Source organism: Stenella coeruleoalba (genome assembly GCF_951394435.1).
Source record: "Stenella coeruleoalba genome assembly, chromosome: 7".
Classification (NCBI taxonomy): domain Eukaryota; kingdom Metazoa; phylum Chordata; class Mammalia; order Artiodactyla; family Delphinidae; genus Stenella; species Stenella coeruleoalba.
This window is the reverse complement of record NC_137153.1, coordinates 64,774,405-64,794,287: the sequence shown is the minus strand read 5'-3', so window position 1 is coordinate 64,794,287 and position 19,883 is coordinate 64,774,405. Positions and strand designations below refer to the sequence as shown.

General features: G+C 36.7%; 1 protein-coding gene across 14 annotated transcripts in view; it reads right to left on the bottom strand.

The window, feature by feature from the left end:
- Window positions 1–19,883, bottom strand: part of PTPRD (protein tyrosine phosphatase receptor type D) — a 2,135,645-nt gene that overhangs the window by 163,563 nt on the left and 1,952,199 nt on the right. For 12 of the 14 annotated variants that reach the window (XM_079926376.1, XM_079926379.1, XM_079926370.1 and 9 more), the window contains 6 exons: window positions 19,444–19,577; window positions 16,465–16,609; window positions 12,729–13,034; window positions 11,604–11,797; window positions 9,098–9,124; window positions 4,974–5,091 (listed from right to left, as the gene is read on the bottom strand). In XM_079926376.1, the coding sequence (XP_079782502.1) occupies window positions 4,974–5,091; window positions 9,098–9,124; window positions 11,604–11,797; window positions 12,729–13,034; window positions 16,465–16,609; window positions 19,444–19,577 (924 nt within the window). The remainder of the gene's footprint in view (window positions 1–4,973; window positions 5,092–9,097; window positions 9,125–11,603; window positions 11,798–12,728; window positions 13,035–16,464; window positions 16,610–19,443; window positions 19,578–19,883) is intronic. The other 2 variants (XM_079926374.1, XM_079926375.1) reach the window with 2 other exon arrangements.

Here is a 19,883-nt window from a genome sequence, read left to right as displayed (position 1 = left end):
TAAGGTTTTTGTGGTCAGGGGCTAAGTACATAATTTCTTTTCAAGCTAAATAAGTTAGATATGTGAATAGGTCTAATATACTCAATGTATTATTACAACCGTATTTTTTTTTTTTTTAACACACAATAATTATTCCTGGAATCCACAGACAAGGACAGTGGTAAAAAACACAGAGCCAGGAGTTTCTTTGGAAATAGTCCAAAGATGAGGGAGGGGAAAAGACTATTAACAGAACTAAAAATAAGTTAATAGAAAGGGGAGAAAATATGGTCAAAAGGGAGGAAAGCTTACACTAATGGCAATGAGAAATACACAGGCAATGAAAAATAGTATCATAGGTATGCAGATATAAGTTAAAAACAAAAACAAACTAGAAAGGTGTTGAGATAACATACAGAATATTAACTTCAAAACTTACTCGGTTAACCTGCTCACTATATATTTCAGACCCCAGAAGTGGTGTGCTCTGTCCAAGAACAAATTCTTTGTGATATTTCTATCCTTAACCAATGAAGTAATATAATAGTTTTGTTTCACGTGTTGGATACGTTCATAGTAAGTGGGTTCATCATGTGTGGGAAAATAGTTCCTGAAGTTTTTAATGGCAATTATGTACACGTGTTGAAGGTTGACCCAGAAACCAAACCAATCCAAACCAAAAACTGAAGACTCACTGATTCTCATGGAAAGGTGTATCCGATATCTTACTAACCAACTACGAAACTCTCAGAACAAACCCGTTCATAAGTTGGTGAGTGCTTGAATTATTCCATTTATTTCTATTTTAAATATATTTAAAATTATTTTCATTTAAAATCACTTTAAAATAGATATTGGCAAGTATCCTCAATTTCTCTCTATGTGTGTATAGTATTTACATGATTTGCCCATTAAAATATCAATGACGTCAAGAATTAAACATTTGAGACTCTGCTGAGAAAAAAATGGGCCTTTCAGCAGAAAATACATCCTTCAATAAACAAAACCTGGTTGAAACTTTTGGGGAAAAACATAACAATTAGGTCTCCACATTTTCCAGGGACAATATATTTTATTAAAAATATTTATCGAAAGTTTTCAAAATTCTGGTTATGAAGAACTGCATCATAGTAAATACACTGTGCACCTTGTTTCTATAAGATGCATGTAAAGGGAGGATAAATAAGACAATTTAAAATTTCCTGCAACCACAAATATAGGTTGGATTGTAATAATATTTGTCAGCCATATATGAGTATGCTTTTATTATCTGTTGTTTCACTTCATAATATTGCTACGGTACAAATTTGGAGAAATTTAACAAACTCGTAAATTATAAGAAAAAAAGATCTCATGGCCTTATGAAAATGTACATCTATTCTTCTGTGATAGTCAAAGCCTAGGTTGCACTAATGCCTTTTGCTTATGATGCTGGCATGCCCTTTCTTGTTCTGGGATATAAACACTGTGGGCTTGGTACCATGAAATCAAAGCAATGCTCTAGAAGTAAGAGCGTCAGTTCTGATCTACTGGTTCCCACTGCTGTGCCAGAAGCACCTCAGTCTGCTCTCCACTGCCAAGACAGCCACTCCTTTCCCTGGCAGAAGTTTCACTGAGCCTGAAAACTATGAGACAATCGGCCTGGAAGCAACAAGATGCACTAGTGAAGGAGTCAAGAAAGAAATGAAAGCTGAGGCAGCGAGAGGAAGAACTCCCAGCATTGCCTCAGGAGAGGTTAGCCACATGAAGGGAACACCTAAAATCTCCCCAAATGTGTGAATAGTAGACGCAGTTTAAATAAGCTAGGGTAAGGGTTTTATGGACAGTTGTGGTATTTCATCCAGGGAGTAACAAGTAGAAAAAAGGGAAAAGGAATGAGGAGAGTTCTACAACACTGCATGAATGGTTAAAAAGAATTCTCCAAAACTGCACGTATTGGCAATGAAACCCACTCCATCTCTGGCTTCCAGAAATTCTATGTATGAAACATTTACCAACTACTCACTTTAATGTAAGGACTTATATAATGGCATGTAGGCATTTGGGTGGGAAAATAAAAGATGGATAATGCAGGGTCCTTGTCCTCTGATCAGTGCATACTCCAGGTGGAGAAATGAAGAGGACCAGTAGATGGTGCTGCATGTGGAGTTGGGTCCAAGGTTCTAATGCCTTAGGGATATTGTGTGGACCACTTTTAAAGGCCATGCAGTGGCAGGGTCTGTGGGACTGCTTACTCCAGCCTAGGAGCTGGAGGATTGGCAAAAGGAAAGAGTCTGAAATACTTACTCTGGGAGTTGGAGGTCATTTTTAGCAGTGTGTTAGTGAACTTATTGGAAGAAGAAGGCCCAGCTGCACAGTAAATAAGCTAACTCTAACTTATGTCATGACATATAATCTCTTCTCCCTTTTGATTATTCTTATCTCCTTACTGTATTCTTCCTCTTAAAAATCTCTCATGACTTCAGAAATGGTACACATGTGCTGCCCTTTACTTCTTCTTAGTAAGAGCAATCATTGGAGATCAACCAAGGCACTCAGTCCCAATGGCTCTAAACTTAGCTTCAATTTAACTTAGCACCTAAGTAGCAACAATCATAAATGACTGAACCTAAGCCTATTACTTCCAAATTCTCTATGTCATTGTCATCTTTTCTCTCATCCTTAAACATAGCTCCTCAGTACAGTAGTGAAATTCATGTAAAAATATAGAGAAAATTTCAAACCAAATATGCCTAAAACCACAAGATTTCAGGCAGTAGACCGATTATCATGATACAGAGCAATGGGAGTATTAACAAAGAAACTACAAAAATGTCATAATCATTGAAACATAAAAGCCAACATTTTATTCAAAAGCATCCCTCAGGTTACATGAATCCTACATGGATTGCTTAAGTTATGGCCTGTGTTTTTATTTCAAAGATATGATTGTTCACAGATTCTAGAAACAATGTATTATGCAGAAACATATCCTAAAACCAGGAATTTTACTATTAAAATAAAATTTCACGAGAATTCCTGAATTCTCCATGGAAGCTATAACTAAATGCCCTTATAATTGGGGTTATTAGGAGCTCACATCTGTGAGATAAACTCAGTAATTCTTCATAGTTATATAAATACAAGGGATTTTTGTAATACTATATAAAACAAAGCAAATTAATCTGTTCAATAATGACTTTAGAATGGTTTTTTTACTATAGGTTGGCAGCAAAGAAAACTAGAGCTTTTCTCTTAGAAGGATTATACATCTGGATTCTCCTATCTCCCACCCAGGATCAGTAGGGAGGTCTCAAGAAAATAAATGTGCAGACATCTGAATTATAAGCGTTTCCTCAATACCCAAGGCTCCATTGATTAAGAAAGATCTGAAATTGTGAATGCAAAATTGTGTATTGCAAAATAATTCTGTATCTATGATCCACAATTCTAAATAATGTTCTGTATGGTGACTAAAAAGTGATGAGCTCATCTTAGTGCCATTAAAATAGGCAATATCATTCCTTGTCCTAGGATTCGCATCCCTTGGCGATAAACCCTCTACTTTTTTGTCCTCATTATAGGACCTCCCCATCTTATGGGCAACAGGAGTTTGATGCTTCATGTAAGACATTTCAGGCTTATTAAGACACAGTTATAAATATGGGTGAAGGAAATGTATTTTCTTCATTTGGGGGTTCAATTTCAGGGGTTTACCCTCGGTTGTCTACATTCCAATAGAGGCTGATTCCATAGCTAGACAGTCAGCATGTCCCCACTGAACATGCACCGTATCTCCTATGCAGGGTACTGAATAAACTTGATACAATGGTATTTTAAAAAAAAAGGCCCAGAAGATTTTGCCTTGAAGGAGTTTTGCCATCTGTAATCCTGCTGCTTGAGGCAATTCCAGGTGGCGGGATATAAGCGAGGCAAATCTTATGACATTTAGACAAATTTGGCCGTGAGCACAGCACCCAGGACGGTCCTCAACCTCACAGCTGTTCCTTGCTTTATGCCTTTACATCGAGGTGTGTTCCTAAAAAGTTGTGCAAGAAGTGATTCAGGAGGAATAAATCAAATCATAGCTTAAATGTTCCACAGGAGATTTCTACATAAAGGGACTGAAGAAGATTCCTTCTGTAATTATCTCTTAATTTATTGGTTTTACAATGTCAGGTCTTCCAACATGCTGTTTTCCTAATGTGGCCAACCAAAGTGAGACTAAATAGCATTAAGAAGCTTTTTTCTTCAGAAAGGAGCAATCTGGTATTAGTCTTTTTGCTTTTCTTCATTCTCTTTTCTGTTTCCCATCTTTGGTGCAATTTGTCCTCTTTAGAATCCCCACAGCAAGGGGTGAGGAGGAGAAAATGACCAAAAAAACACCTTTAAGTCATCAACCCAGTTCAAGACAGCAGCTCTTCTAACAAGGTTTGCTGCTGGGGGGGGGGGGGGCGGGGGCGGGGGTGAAGCTGTCACGTGATTTCCCTCCCTAGATGCTCTGCCTTCCAGACCCTCGTGGGACTTGCTCCTTCATGTCTTTCAAGTCTCAGCTCAAATATCCTGCCCCTAAGAGATCTCCCATCACTCTTTCTAAAACAGTCCTTAGGGACTGCCCCATCCTTAATGCCCACACACCTTTATTTTGATAATTTATCACTTCCTGGCATTTTATTGTTATAAAACTCATTTATTCACTAGTTAATTACGTTAGTCAGAAAATAAATTTCAGGAGGTCAGTCTTTTTGTTTTGTTGATTGTTCTATCAAAGTACTGGAAATAGTGCCCGATACGTAGTAGGTGCTCAAATAATATTTGCTGAATGAATGATTGAATAATCTGGGTAAAGCATGGTTATTCAGTTATTTTTACCCTCTGAACTATGTATCAAAAATCACTAAAGTTGACCATTGTACATTTTTCCCTCTGACCAAAACCACCTGTAGCATTTGGAAAATTACCCTTATTGTTGCCGGGAACATATTCAAGATACACACATGCACAGATACAGTTACCTGCCCCAGTGGTGGACACCAGTTTGGGTTTGCTGCGAGCTCCATCTCCTTTGGTGGTGTAGGCTGTGACAGTCAGGGAGTAGGAAGTTTCAGGCTGTAGCCCAGAAATAATCATGTCCTGAAATGACACAAGAGAGTAACATTGATTCAGAACGTACACTGCAAATGCCCTGGGGGAAAAATCAAGGCAGCCACCTTCCTTCTGCGCATGCGTAAACATTCCCTACAGCCATGCCAAGCACTGGACGTTTCATGCCTAGAGCTCACGCTATGGACGACCTGTCTTCATGCCGACACTGAAGTGGGGTCTTCAGCCATCCTAAGAGGCAGCTCTAAGGGGCAGTAGTCAAAACCGCAAAACCTGGAGTCACACCTCCTGAATTCTTGAATTGAAACATGGCTTTCCTTATTTACTAGTTTGGTGATTCAGGGCAAGTGAGTTTAACCCGTCGGTGCCTCAGTTTCCCATGTGAAAGTTGGAATGTTAGGACCACCTAGGGCTACTAAAAGATGAAATGAGCTTAACTGGGTAAACACTTAAAACAACGTGTGGCTTGTGGTGAGCAATCCACACCCTAGCTGCTGTGATGTGCCAGCTGCTCTCCATGTGCCTGCACTGTAGCCTGGCCCTCAGACTGCTGACGGGGCTGATGCCCAACAGCACGTATTATCACCGTGTAAATATTTTACCAAATGGCTGACCTGTTGGCCCTCGATAGCCAGAGAGCCAGAGAAGCTTCTTAGGACTCAAATAGTATATTATTGGTTAGTTCTACAGGCTATGGACTAAAATCATTATAAACTAAGGAGAATTTTCTAATGATTTGGAGGCCCGGCCATAAAACCACGTTAACAGGACTTGTTCTACTACATCGCGAATAGGTGTTCAGTTAATTCCGACAATGTAGAAAATGTTGAATATCACAAACTATTTATCAAAACTCTTAGTTTTCTCTTAGTAAGGACCCAAAGCTGTGGTGGCTATAAGAGAAGATAATCATAGAACTGTTCTTCTACATTGGAAGTTACACGACTCTTTAAATAGAGTGCTGGCTATCAATTTGTTCTGATATTTTCCTTGCTGCTACATACACGCACAGCAAAAAAAAAAAAAAAAAAAAAAAACCTTTCAGATTTTTAGCACAGCTATGTTTTCAAATTGAATACACATAAATTTAAGAAAATATAGAACGTCATTGTCTTTAGCATCTAAAGACAACGCAAGTGAGAGTTTAGTGAATGGATTAGATTGTGTGAAAAACAGTGGGATTTTTCTGTGCAAGGCTGTAATGGGCACCATAGAACTCACTGGTTGACTCTGATCCCAGGGATGACGGCTTTCGACAATATGCTTTTCTCGAACGTGTAGGAATATCACCAGTGTGGAAATTCAAGAATATCAGATACTATCCTGAAGAGCCACTGGAAATACTATGCTGTCAGATGAATAGACTAAATCTGGGAGAGAGATTTTATTTTCAGGAATGGTTTCACTAACATTACAGAGAATATAAAAACCAAGTGAACCACTGGAGAGCGGCATTTAAAATGATGGTACACTGGCGATTCCCAAAATTATGATGGGTGAATGCCAACATTATTGTTTCCAAGGTCCCCCTGATATCACAGAATTACTGATGAAAGCAGGCCAGGCTAGGAGGAAAAAGAAGCGAGGCCTGGTTCTATCACCAAATCGTGCGGCAAGCAATTTATGTACCCTGAGCCTTCTAGAAATTTCTCATTCATAAAATTGGGGTTAACCACACACGTCCTTCCTCTCATACAGGTTGTGATAGGATAATGTAAGTAGTGCCACTCAAAAGGTTCAAGCCCTCTGTCATGGCCTAATCTCAGCTGGACACACCTCTCTCTGCCTGGATCACATCACCTCTTGGTTTACATTTTCTTTAAGCTGTGGGTATACTTGTTTACTCAGTGGTTTCCACACCCTCTGTCTGGGGTAGTGTGACTGATATCAGGGCCACAGCTCCTCACTCTGTTTTTGTTCTCCTAGCCCATCTGCCCCTTCTTGACTTCTTCCTGGCCCTGCTTGTGAAAAGCTGGCATTCCCAGATGTTCTGTCACAGTCACTCATCTGCTGCATTTCTCTCTAGTCCTAAAAAAAAAAAAAAAAAACTGGATCCATCTCTAAAACTTAAAGAATTTTTTCTGCCTATATCCTAAATTCATCTCTAGCCCTGACTTTCCCCCAGGGCTCCAAGGGCATGTATTGGGTTGGCCAAAATGTCTGTTCAGGTTTTTCCGTTAAGATTTTACAGAAAAACCCGAGTGAACTTTTTGGCCAGCCCAATACATTGTAAATATTTGCTGGACGTTTTCCCTTGACTATCAAGTGTTACCTCCACTTCAACTTAACTAAAGCTTAAACGTCATTCCCGGAAGCAGACTCCCCTTCTTACTTCCATATTTTAATGAATGGTGGAGCATCTTCAAAACTTATGAGTCATCTTTGGTCCCTTTTTCTTCTTCAAACTCTTAGCTAGTTAGTATGTTTTTGTCCATTCTTCCTTTAAAACATTGATCATAACTGTCCCTTTTTCATTTCTGATGCTCAACTTTTTAAAAATTTTTTATTAATTCACGACTTAGGAAAAGAACTCTGTTTCCCTGTCTACTGTATTTTTTTCCCCCTCTAATCTATCCATTAAATTATTGATTTTTAAGCTTCAGGTAATGACCCATTTAGTAGGTCATGAAATCAATTTAGCCATTCAAGACCAGTGTTTTTTAAACAAATGAAATATACTTGAATATTAAAATGTGCATATATTTAAAGGTAAGGTATTATTTTGTAAAACCTTTATTTTAAACATATGCATGAATTGGTCACGGCATATAATGCGTTTCTTACTATGGGTCATCGTCAAAGAAGTTTATAAAACACTGCTACACTGTCAATTTCATGAGGAGTGATAGCTTGACCATCATATTTACCAAGGATCCCTACAAGAGCCCTGTGTTTCGGCAAAAAAAAACTTTACTAAACAAAAGAATACCTCCCACCAGCCATTATCTTTTTGCTCCTTTTAATAATTTTTTATATCTCTCCAGGACTGAAGAGTTAAAGACCAGCTCTTTAGCTTGACACTTTAGGTTTTTCTAACATTATATTAAAATTTAATCTCTTAGTAGTATTTAGTTAACTTACTAACTTGAATCCTTCAGTCCTGTCAAATTGCCAAGCTCACTGTCACCTATTATCACACTCTTGACTGACTGCTTCTGCTGTGCTGACCTTTAAAAGTACATTCCTACCTCCAACTCACCAACATACACAGACAGACACTTTTACTTCTTCAATCCCTACTCATCAGTTAAGTTCTCAAATAAGTTTCAGGACTTCTACCATCCTGGTCCACTGTCTCTGAACTCACAGCTCTTACTGATATTGCCATTCAAATATTAATTAATGATACATTGCTTGAGGTCATCACTTTTGTTGTATTTTATGGAACTTTTCTTGAACTTCATAACCTTCCTAGGCACCTGGACTGTAAGCACTTAAAAGGCAGGTGTCACGTCTTGTGTCCTCCACAGTACCTTATACATAGTAAACTCTCAATAAAAAACACAGTCCATTCACTAAAATATTAAAAAAGAAAATTCTTCACTAAGTAAGATACTTTCTGCCTCTTGGCATGACTCATGCAATTTCACTCAAATTTGTATGGGTACAACAGAGAATTGCCATTTCTAGATAGAGTTAATTAGTGCCATATCTAGGTCATGTTATGCACTGAATATGTACCTCTGGAGCAGGATTTATGAGCAGCCCAGAACAAACTTATTTAACATCTCTCGTCTGTGATACCTCCACTTAAAGCATGCCTCCTCTAACTGTGTCACAAGGCAGAGTTAGTAGCAGCCACCAAAACAACACAAACTAATGATATTTCTTATGCAATCAATAGCATCATAGCAATTTCACAAAACAAAAACCAAAATGAAAAGTATACTACATAGTGGAAGTACTTTAAAAAATAATTTGTTAGTTCATGCATCCAAGCAAATTGTGATGACACAGTACAAATAAATGAAAGATGGGTATAAGAAACAACAACCATTTATAATCTGTTTTGAAAAAGCAGCCAAAAATTACTCACATGTTCAGTAGTATCATCAAATTCCCACTGATTGAGATTAAGAAGGTTGGGGAGGAGGGAAACAAAATAAAAAGAAATGAAGAGACATTTGTAGCCTGATAAAGGCAATGGTGCCCTCCTTAGATTAAAAAAATAGAAGAAATAAGCAAATGAAGAGGTGTATACAATATAATTCCAAAGAGTATATGTGTGTTATGGTATCACCTTCATTCCTAATTGAGAAGTTAAAAGTAAATATGTTCTATGTTGTTATCATTAAAACTGGCTGATTTTTTTTAATGCATGGTTCATTGGAATGAATCAATAAGGCATAGCAAAAAGCTGATGCACACTACATTGTGACATTTATTCTGATTTCTATCTAGGTTACACAATTCAAGTCACTATTTAGGTTAACATCTTTCATTAATATTGAAAATGTACAGTCTCAGTGAAGTCCTGTAAGATGTAAAAAAAATTCAATGGATAAAGAGAACATGAAATGAGCAAAAACCAAACAAACCAAAAACCAAAACAACACCACAAAGAAAGTCAGCAAAATAATAAAGAAAAGCCAAAGTAGAAGAGGAGAAAAAAAAAAGATTGAGTTGATATTTAAGCCATTTTGTATCATATAATTTCACTAACTACGATATTCCCAATGACAACAGCAACAGAACTACAGTTCTATAATGTAAGATTATCTATGAACTGAAGAAGGACATCAAAGCATGACGGTCGTATCATTTTAGTTCTCATAATTGCAGCTGTACCAAATAAAACGTAAGCGGTTAGGGCCTTATTAATTTTATACTATAAGAACTTTCTATTTTATGGGCAGTGCAAAATAAATATTTACAAAAAAGCAAGTCAGTGGTCCTTTTCTAGAGTCTTAAGGGACACTATGAATTTCCAACTAAATTTATAGAAATGGCCTTTAAACCAAAACCATACAACTGGATTTGAGGAAGATAAATTAGTCACTAAGCCAGACCCCTTTAGTTAGAATGTTTCGAAACTGAAGCAAACATAAGTACCTTTGTGAGTTGATTATATTAAGACTTTGGAGTAAAGACATTGGGGTAAAAAAACAGAGCCCTTTACAGCCCTGTTATCTTCACAGAGAAAAGAAGGCAAAATCTGGCAATCTGGCACAGCAGTTTTCAACTCTGTTCATAATCTTCCCCACTTTCATACAAAGGAAGGAATTTTCAATTGAAATAGCTTCAAATTTTCGCTTCCAATTTTCACTAATCCCATCCATTTCCATGCCCGGCTACCAATTTGCTGGATAAGCAAAGCACTCCACTATTCCTAATACATCATCGCTATTGGAACAAGCGTAGGTAAGCCAGTCCATGGGTTATGTATAATCTCCAGTAGGGCGGTTCTTAACTGAAATCTTCCCCTCCCTTTCAGAAAAATATGTATAGGTAGATTTATTATGGTGCTGTCTTTGAATCACTTCTAATTTATTTTTAAAAACTGAAAAAAAAATTAATGTCTGTTTTAAACAACATATTACAAAACCAAATCGTGACTACATGGTTGTAAATCACTGCCTTAGGGTTGGCAGAATTTCTCACATTCTCAACTACTCTTAATAGATTTCTTAATTTGGCTCAGCATAGGGGATCTCATCAATACCCTGAGAAACTCTAATTTTTATCACTGTCATTATCTTCATTTTCTGGGAAATGAAACAATTATTTTCATTAGATATGTAATTTGGCAAAGAAATACTAAATAAAATACTATCTGGATACCTTTCCCTGAATAAGAATGTCTATTCTTCAGTGGCAGAAATCATACATTTAGAAATTAGATCAGCTTAGTTCCAAATACTTTTAGCACAGCAGAAAGTAGATTTATCAGCAAAATTGCTGTTTGAAATTCTTCCCTTTGATTTAATTAAGTCAACCAATTTTTTTGAAGTCAGAAAGGCAAACTCAGATATAGCTGTAGAGCCGTACATCTGTATTTTAAGAAAACAGTTACATGTTTTTAATCAGATGTGTCATTTCAATTCACTTCCTCACTTGAAGTCAACTCTGATTGAGAAGGTAAATATGGATCATGTGTTTTGAAAGCTAAAATTTTGTGAACTTATCTACGAAACAGACTACAGACATAGAGAACACACTTGTAGTTGCCAAGGGGGAGGTGCAGTGGGGGAAGGATAGAGTGGGAGTTTGGGATTAGCAGATGCAAACCATTATACAGAGAATGGATAAACAACAAGGTCCTACTGTACAGCACAGAGAACTATATTCAATATCCTGTCATAAACCATAATTGAAAAGAATATAAAAAGTGGATGTATATATATGTATTACTGAATGACTTCACTGTACAGTAGAAATTAACACAACACTGTAAATCAACTGTAATTCAGTTTTTTAAAAAAGCTAGAATTTTGTATAGGAATTTTAACATGCCAAAAAAATTAAAATGGGGTCCATTTTAAGGTACAGACTAAAATAAACGTATCCTATAAAAATATACATATGCAATTTCAGAGGCTTACCTGTGCATCAGCCAGCATGACATCCTTCAGCATGGGCTGGCCCTTGGGTTCACCATTTTCCATCCTCACATAATGCACCTGGTATCCTCTTATCTGGCCATGCTGTTTATTGGGCACAGGTGAGCGCCATGAGACTTTAACAGATGTTGAGTTGACAGCCTCTACCTCGACTTTGCGAGGAGGACCACTAGGAACTGGAACAACATCATTGGATAAAAGAAAATTATAGGCACTTGTCCCACCCAGTCAGAGCATTTTCTTTACTTAGGTTCAAAAAAAAAAAAGAAAAAAAGAAAAAAAAAAAAAGGCAGACCCACTATGTTTCCTTTGTGGAATACAAACATTTTCAACCAAGGAAAATGCTCAACCAATCTGCTCTACCTTTTAAGAAAAGATCAAAAAACATGACCGATGCCAAAAAAAAAAAAAAAAAAAAATGGAAGAAAAAAAGAGTATCAGAGAAATAGAAAAACATGTAAAAAATGTACAAAAGCCAAGGAAGATGCTTTGAGGTTCAAAGCATTAAAGCACAAAGAAGTATAGCATTGAAATAATAACAAAAACTGGTTGTTGATTGTTGTGTGTGTGTGTGCGTGTGTGTGTTTTCAAGGTTTCTTTTTAGCCGAATAAAAAAGATTCTTGATTATATGGATTTTCTTCTTTTTTTTTCCTCCTATCAAAGGTATTCCATACAACAGATGCCAAAAACTGAATGTCGAGCATCAGTGTCTCTGAAATGTGCATGACAAAAAGGCAACAAGAAGATAAGAAGGCACTTTGGAAAAGTTAACTTCAAAATGTAAAAGAAGTGACTACAAAAACCAAGAAATATGCAGAAGACTTTAGATGGAGGTACAGAGAAGGGCCTGGATTGCAAGGTCATAGGAGCAAACTGTTCTTTTAAAAGGAAGCAAATTACAGTGTTGAGATTTAAAAAGTTAAAAAAAAAAAAAAAAAATGCCCAGGCTGTAGCAAAGATAGGTCTCCGGCAAAAACCACTGAAGTTACAGCATTGCTGGGTAAAAAAGATGAGCAGAGAAAAATGCATTACTGTTAGCCTATCAAAAGACAGCAGACCAAGACTGTGGCAGAAGGGTGCAAACTGACGTAGCAGAGGCAACGTACCATCTTCATCGGTTCGGATCAACACGGACAAGCTCTCAGGGCCAGGGCCGACATCTGTGTGGGCTGTTACAGTGATCCGGTACTCAGTCCATTTTTCCAGCTGTTCCAAAAGGTATTTGGTAGTGTCCGAAGGAATTCCCAAAATCTCATGAGGTTTGTCATCTTCTCCATCCACTGCGGTATACTTGATGGAGTATTCAGTAATAATGCCATTCTGTTTTTCCACTGGTGGAGGTTGCCAACTTACCAAAATACTAGTGGAACTTGGGCTGGTGCAACTAATGTCTTGAGGAGGAGCTGACGGCTCTTATTTTGGTAGTGAGTTAAAGGAGGGTTTGAGTGAAAGGACAGGAGTGGTTGGAAAAAAAAAAAATGATAAAACAAAAGAAAAGGCAAAAATAAATAAATGAACAATAGGGCAACAAAACAAAAATAAGGCTTTGAAACTTAAAGTAAATTTTTAAAGATAAATTTATGTACCTTGGCTTAGTAATATGAATAAACCAAAAAATGAATAAATGACCAAAAATAATTGTTAAATAATGGGTGGGGGGAATATGTGAAAATGAAACCTTAAGATAACAGAGCCTAAAATAAAATTACCTACCTGCAATTTAAATTCTTCTTCTAAAACAATCCCTCAGTATTCCCCAGCCCTATTATACAGACTATCGAGCTTCAAAAACAGCTGCAAACAGTACAAGATTTATTACATGAGAGTCTGATGATGTTTAAGAGATGCCATTTCAAGCTTTCACTACTGCATTCTAAAATGAGGGCAATTCCTACATAGTATTCATTTGTGAAAAGGTTCTTAAGAGTGAAAAGTGGCAATAACTGTTGGATGCCCTTCCACCAATTCCAATTTTTTAAAAAGGGAGATAAATAAAAGCCCAACAAACACAGAAGGGTTCCCTCTGACTATGTGAAAAACGGAGTCTTCTGACCAGTTTTAACGACAAGTGTTAACCTAACATTGATCATAGCCCATATACAGTGAGCATGCAGAACAATAAAGGATGAAAATGAATAGTCCAGGATTTACCTACCCGAGGGTAATGTCAGGCTGGTTGATTCTGACTGTAACTTGTACTTACCCTATGTCAGCTTCCAGCTTTTTTAAAATTATAACTCTTCTTGAGACACCATTGCTAGTGAAGAATTAGATCCCACCAGCAAATTTTGGTAAAATCAATAAAAATCATCTATCCCTTACAAAATGTCAATAACACAGCCATTAAAAAGAACTGTTTAAAAAAAATCCTGAGAACCATCTGGAAAAGATATGACTTATCTTTCATTTTGTACATAGCTCCTTTCATTTTGTACATAATTATTCATATAAAGTAGGATTTACATAAGAGTTAAAGGATAAACTTTCTTCCTGCCCATTCTAAAATAAACTAGTCACCTTCTGAGCAATTATTGTCCATCAAATAAATCAAACATATCATTATTTGAAAAAAAAGCAATAAAGAGCAATGTGACTGTTATCATAAATTATTTTTAAAGTTAATAATATATATTCCTAAAGAAGAACAAAGAATTGGGATATATGTTTGCATATATATATTTTTTTGATATAAGGCAATATATATGGTAGAATGAGTAAATCATTTCTAATTTTTTGTATTTGAACATGTAGTTTGGGTATTTCTTTACACTTTGTGAGCCTTAATATTATGTAGTGTCAGGTGTATCTGATTACTTAGACGATCATCAGTCTTTCTTTCTTTCTTTCTTTTTTTTTTTTTGTGGTACGCGGGCCTCTCACTGTTATGGCCTCTCCCGTTGCGGAGCACAGGCTCCGGACGCGCAGGCTCAGCGGCCATGGCTCACGGGCCTAGCCGCTCCGCGGCATGCGGGATCTTCCCGGACCGGGGCACAAACCCGTGTCCCCTGCATCGGCAGGTGGACTCTCAACCACTGCGCCACCAGGGAAGCCCCATCAGTCTTTCTTAATTTACATGTCTTGTGTTCTTCATTACAGGCAATCAAAATGAAAAGATCCTTGTACAGACAAAAAGGAAATCCTCGTAAAACAGCCTTATATATTTGGTATAAGGTTTGCAAAATCCCAAGAACATCATTTCTATTGATTCTGACCAAAGATTCTTATATTTCAAATTATGAAACTATTTTATATGCATTATCATTCATAATAAATTGAGTTGTTCATGTAACAGCAAAGACTCATTTGTAACGCTTTTTAAAAAACTGATTTGGTTGTCACTACATTCCTACCTTCAGACCTCCTATTCTGTGAAAGTATCTGTAGCACCACTTGAAACCTTAATAAAATAAAGAGCGGATAAGCTTTTGATGTGTCTATAAAAAGTTCATTCTGTCTCTTTATATGTAAGTATGTACGTATGAATAGATATGTGTGTGTATGCAAAACAGTCAAGTTTGTAAACCATGCAAAATATAATATTAAAGTGTGTCACATTTCTTTTAATTGTCTGATTTTAAGAATTACCTTCTGCAATATTACTTATTAGCCTGCCTGGAATTCAAAGCAGACATACAATACTGCATTGATTTACATGCTTCTGTTTTAAAAAAGGAAATTTTATGGGAATAAGCTATCATCAGTAAGGGACTAAGCAACAGAATCCTAATGCTTTTCATATGAATAACCATGTGTTGAGGAAAAATATGAATTTTATCATCAAAAACCCTGAAAGATTTCAAGTATCTATAGAAAATGAAATGATGGAAGACTTGCTTATATGAAAGGAAATTCATCTTCTAAAAAAATGTAAATTTCATGTTTGCTGATAAATCTAAAAATCAGGTCAATAGAGCATTCTCTTTATAAAATTCTATGTATTCATTTTATACATATCTATGTCACTAGATAAAATGACATAAAAATTTTTAAAATCACATATAAAATGTAAAACATTTTAAAAATCTAAGGAAATAAGTCCATAAAACTGTTCAATTTAAGGTAAATGGTTAATAGACTAATTATAGAAACTTATGAATAAAGAGCAAACAATAGTATTATAAGCCACCAAACTTTCCATCAAAAACAACCTGCCATATAATACTTTATGCAAAACAATCGTGCCTAGACACAATGAACTCCATTGTGATAAACACAACTATGCTTCAGAGTAACAGTCCCCAAAAGAATTTGAACCTGAGGAAACAAAATACAATTTAGGATTGCAAATATACTTGTGATTATTCCATTGTTCCTAAATTTGTACAAATACAGATTTTCTGTGAATGTTCCAAATTTCCACATGAACTACTTGAAAAGTTAACAACAAACTAGGAAAAAAATACGTGACATGAAGACTTGGTCATCAGCAAAGTTAAAACCTGTGTGCTTAAAAAAGATAAAAGTTTGGTCTTTTGCTGTCTCTTTAGTTTGCTAAGCCCTCCTCTGATTATTTTGCAGCTTTCTCAATCTGAATTTTGCTTTACAGCTTTATAATTCATTAAATGGGGCCTGATCCAACGCCTTTACCCATTTTTCTCAAGTAGGTTTCCTAACTTCCCTGAATGTCTTTCAATTTTGGAAGTGGGAGAATGGAATCTGTCATTTGGACCCAGTCTGAAAACCAAGGTCATGGCGCTCTACTCCCCCAAATTGGACGCTTGCTAGTATAGAGACTACCAACTATTAAATATTAATTAGCAGGTTTGTTGTTGGTGGGGATAAGAGCTGGCAACGCCTCCTAGTGAAGAAAAGGGCAGAAAGTAAGCAAAGAGAGACACCTACTTGACTGCATGGTTCTTGCTGATATTTCAGCTGTGGAAGCACCCAGGCCTTGGGGAGAGCGTGCAGCCAGACGGAAGTAGTACAAGCTGTTTGGTCTCAGCCCTTGCAGTCTATAAGATGTCCCTGGCTCAATGGTAATCCGTTGCTGTGGATAAGTAACAAGGGACCTTGGTCATCTTCGTTAAGATTTGTGCATATATATATATATATATATATATATATATATTTTTTTTTTTTTTTTTTTTTTTGCGGTATGCGGGCCTCCCACTGCCGCAGCCTCTCCCGTTGCAGGAGCACAGCCTCCGGACGCGCAGGCCCAGCGGCCATGGCTCACGGGCCCAGCCGCTCCGTGGCATGTGGGATCCTTCCGGACCGGGGCACGAACCTGTGTCCCCTGCACTGGCAGGTGGACTCTCAATCACTGCGCCACCAGGGAAGCCCAGTGCATATATTTTTATCACACTGCCCAGAACATCAGATTTCTGTAATCAGGGTTATAATGTCATCAAAATATCACAAACATAATCAACAGTGAGTATCAAGGACTCTACTAGGGGAAGTACGTAATGAAGATACCAGTTTAAAAGGCAAGTTTCTACAACAAATAAGACAACTGTTAAAAAGGAAGTCAGGGATCTATCTAACGATGACACAGTTTTCCAAATGCATCAGATAAGAGGGAGTGAGAGGCCCACCACCCACGAATGCATTCAACATTTAAGTCATGTCTGTTGCGGTGACACTGCCCACAATGGAAACTGACCCCCGCCCCTGACAATGGCTTATGCCTAACATTCCATTTGAAGAGATGTCTAGCTCATCTCCCGTGACCATCTGCAACGTAAATAGGGGCAAAGAAAATATGGCCGGAAGTAACAATGGAAACCGGCATACAGTTCATGTGAGGTTGTTATGAAAGAGATCTGGAATTGCCAAGGCCTGAGGGAATAAAAATCGGATGTCAGTTACTGAAGAAAGATGGATAATGTATATGAAACTATACTGTTACCCTAGGTTGATTTCAAATTAATTTTAACACTTCCTTTCTTTGTGAATATGGAACCTACAGCTAGAAAAAAGAAATCACAAACTCTTCTATAACTGTTAACATCATAAAGGGCTTTTGAAATAAGGTGTTTTTACTTGAATATGGTAACTTATTTTTATGCTTGAAATCTGCCTTTGCATTTTAGCAAAGATATAGCTATCTATGGGTAGTCAATCTCAGATTGAACATGAGCCTGTAGTAAACCTTAAAATGCATGCCATTATGTAGTCTAGTAATGGCATCAAAAATCTTATAAGGCTTTTTATCGAATAGCATTTGCTGTTCACACAAACAGAAGTCAGTCAAGGGCAATTCAGATATAAAACTAGAGAAAACACCCCTAGGGTGTTCTGGCTTGCAAATACAAAATTTTCAGAAATTTCAGATTTACCAAATAACAAGAAAAAAAGGAATTTCCTAAATAAACAATTGTAAAGCAGAGTAGGTATGCCAATAGTCAAGTATCCATAGTGTTTCCAAAGGACTGGCACTCTCTTTAACTGTTTTTATTTTATTGGTTTTTTAGTTGGGTAATGGTTGAGTATTTAAAATAATTTAATGCTAATTTATGTCTTACTACAAACACCAACAGCTGTAACACGAGTACTTTACGTTATATACCAGCACTTCAGTTCTCCAACTTTTTGAGTGATTAATTTGTATCAGCTTTGTTAGCTAAATCTAAAAGCATTGCTTTTAGAACCTGGTCTTTGGAGATTCTGCTCACTTCAAAGAGATGTAATAAAATAGAAGTTTACAGTAGCATATTAATGTATTATAGCATCCAAAATGATGAGCCACAAGTTAACTGGTAACAGTTCATTTAGTATGTGAGTGTTTAAGAAAGGTATTCTTTTTTTAGAACTTAGGGGCTGTTTTGCTTTGTGAAGATATTTTTAAGATAAAGGATGCCAAGAGGTACAACAAAATGGCTTGGTGGATTGAGTTTTCACATAGAGTTTTACCAACTTTTTTGTCCTAATGTTCCCCTTAATGGGTTTTACGATAACAAAAGAAACATATTTATTACTATCCCTTTCTGAAAATATTAGATGTATCTTAATACTGATTTATATAATCTATTCAAAGTATACCCAAGGGCCGGTATATCCTAATGGTTAAGAACATAGATTCTGGAAATTGTCTAGATTCAAATTCCAGCTCTACCATTCAGTAGTATGAGGCTCTGGGCAAATTATTTAATCATTTAATTTTTTCCGTGTCTCCATTTTGTTATAATATGTGAAATAGATTAATAATAGAGGCTGACTCAAAGCACTACTGTAAGGATTGACTTAATATGTGTGAAACCATTATTATAGTGCCTATTAATGTATGTGTTAGTTATTTTGATTTTTATTTCTCTTTTCAGTAACTATTAACAATTTCTAGCCTTCCACAGTCTGTTATTTGTGTAACATAAACTATATATATATATATATATATATGTATTTTCACATTCATATCAAACAATCACTGGCACACAAACAAACATTTGCTATGGGGCATCTTTCTCTGAAACCAGTTTAGACAAATTCATCTACCCAAACAAAGCCTTGGAGCTCACTTAGTCATGTTTTAACAGTGACTTAAGCATTTTAATGCAGAAAACAAAGAAAGGAAATCCCCAAATCTCAAGGAGTATATTCTTTTACAAGCAGGTACTTCCATAAGTAACTTAGAAACCGGAATTAAAAAAAGAAATTTCCAATACAGACAATAGCTGTTTTTTGTTTCTTTTGTCCTAACCCCAGCAAGTCTCCAAATACTCTTTCTGTTTTTTTGGTCAAGCTTCTCTTTTGATGAATAAATCTTTTCCACCAAGGTCCTCTGTAGATATCTGACCTTTTAACAGAACTTGGGCAATTACACAAAATGAGAGCAGTGCTTGGGTGTAGAGAATGACGACAAGGCGAAAAGCACAGTCCTACCTCTTTTCCATGCTCCCCATCTTTGTAGACCAGTTCATAGCTGGCGATGGTGTCTGAACGTGGAGGCGTCCAAGAGAGCAAAATACTTGTTTCCGATTCAGGTTCTGCCTTGAAGTTTAGTGGCTGCCCTGGCACTAAAATCAGGGAGGCAAAGGAGTGAGCTCACCATCACCAGAAATATTCAGAAGTTCTTTCATTAACTGTTTAAACTTTTCACTCAGTGTCTGCACGTATTAGCTTAATGGAGAGCTAGGTGCCTTACATTGTCCAAGTTAGCCTGTCAATATAAAGCCCAGTGTTCCTCCTTTAAGGGACAAGAACAATGTTATAAATACTGTGCTTGTCCCTGAGTGGTTTAATATATATGCAAGATGTGGAATTAGCAAAGGTAGAATATATCAGTCTCTGAATTCAACTTTAAGAATAATATTTACTTTATA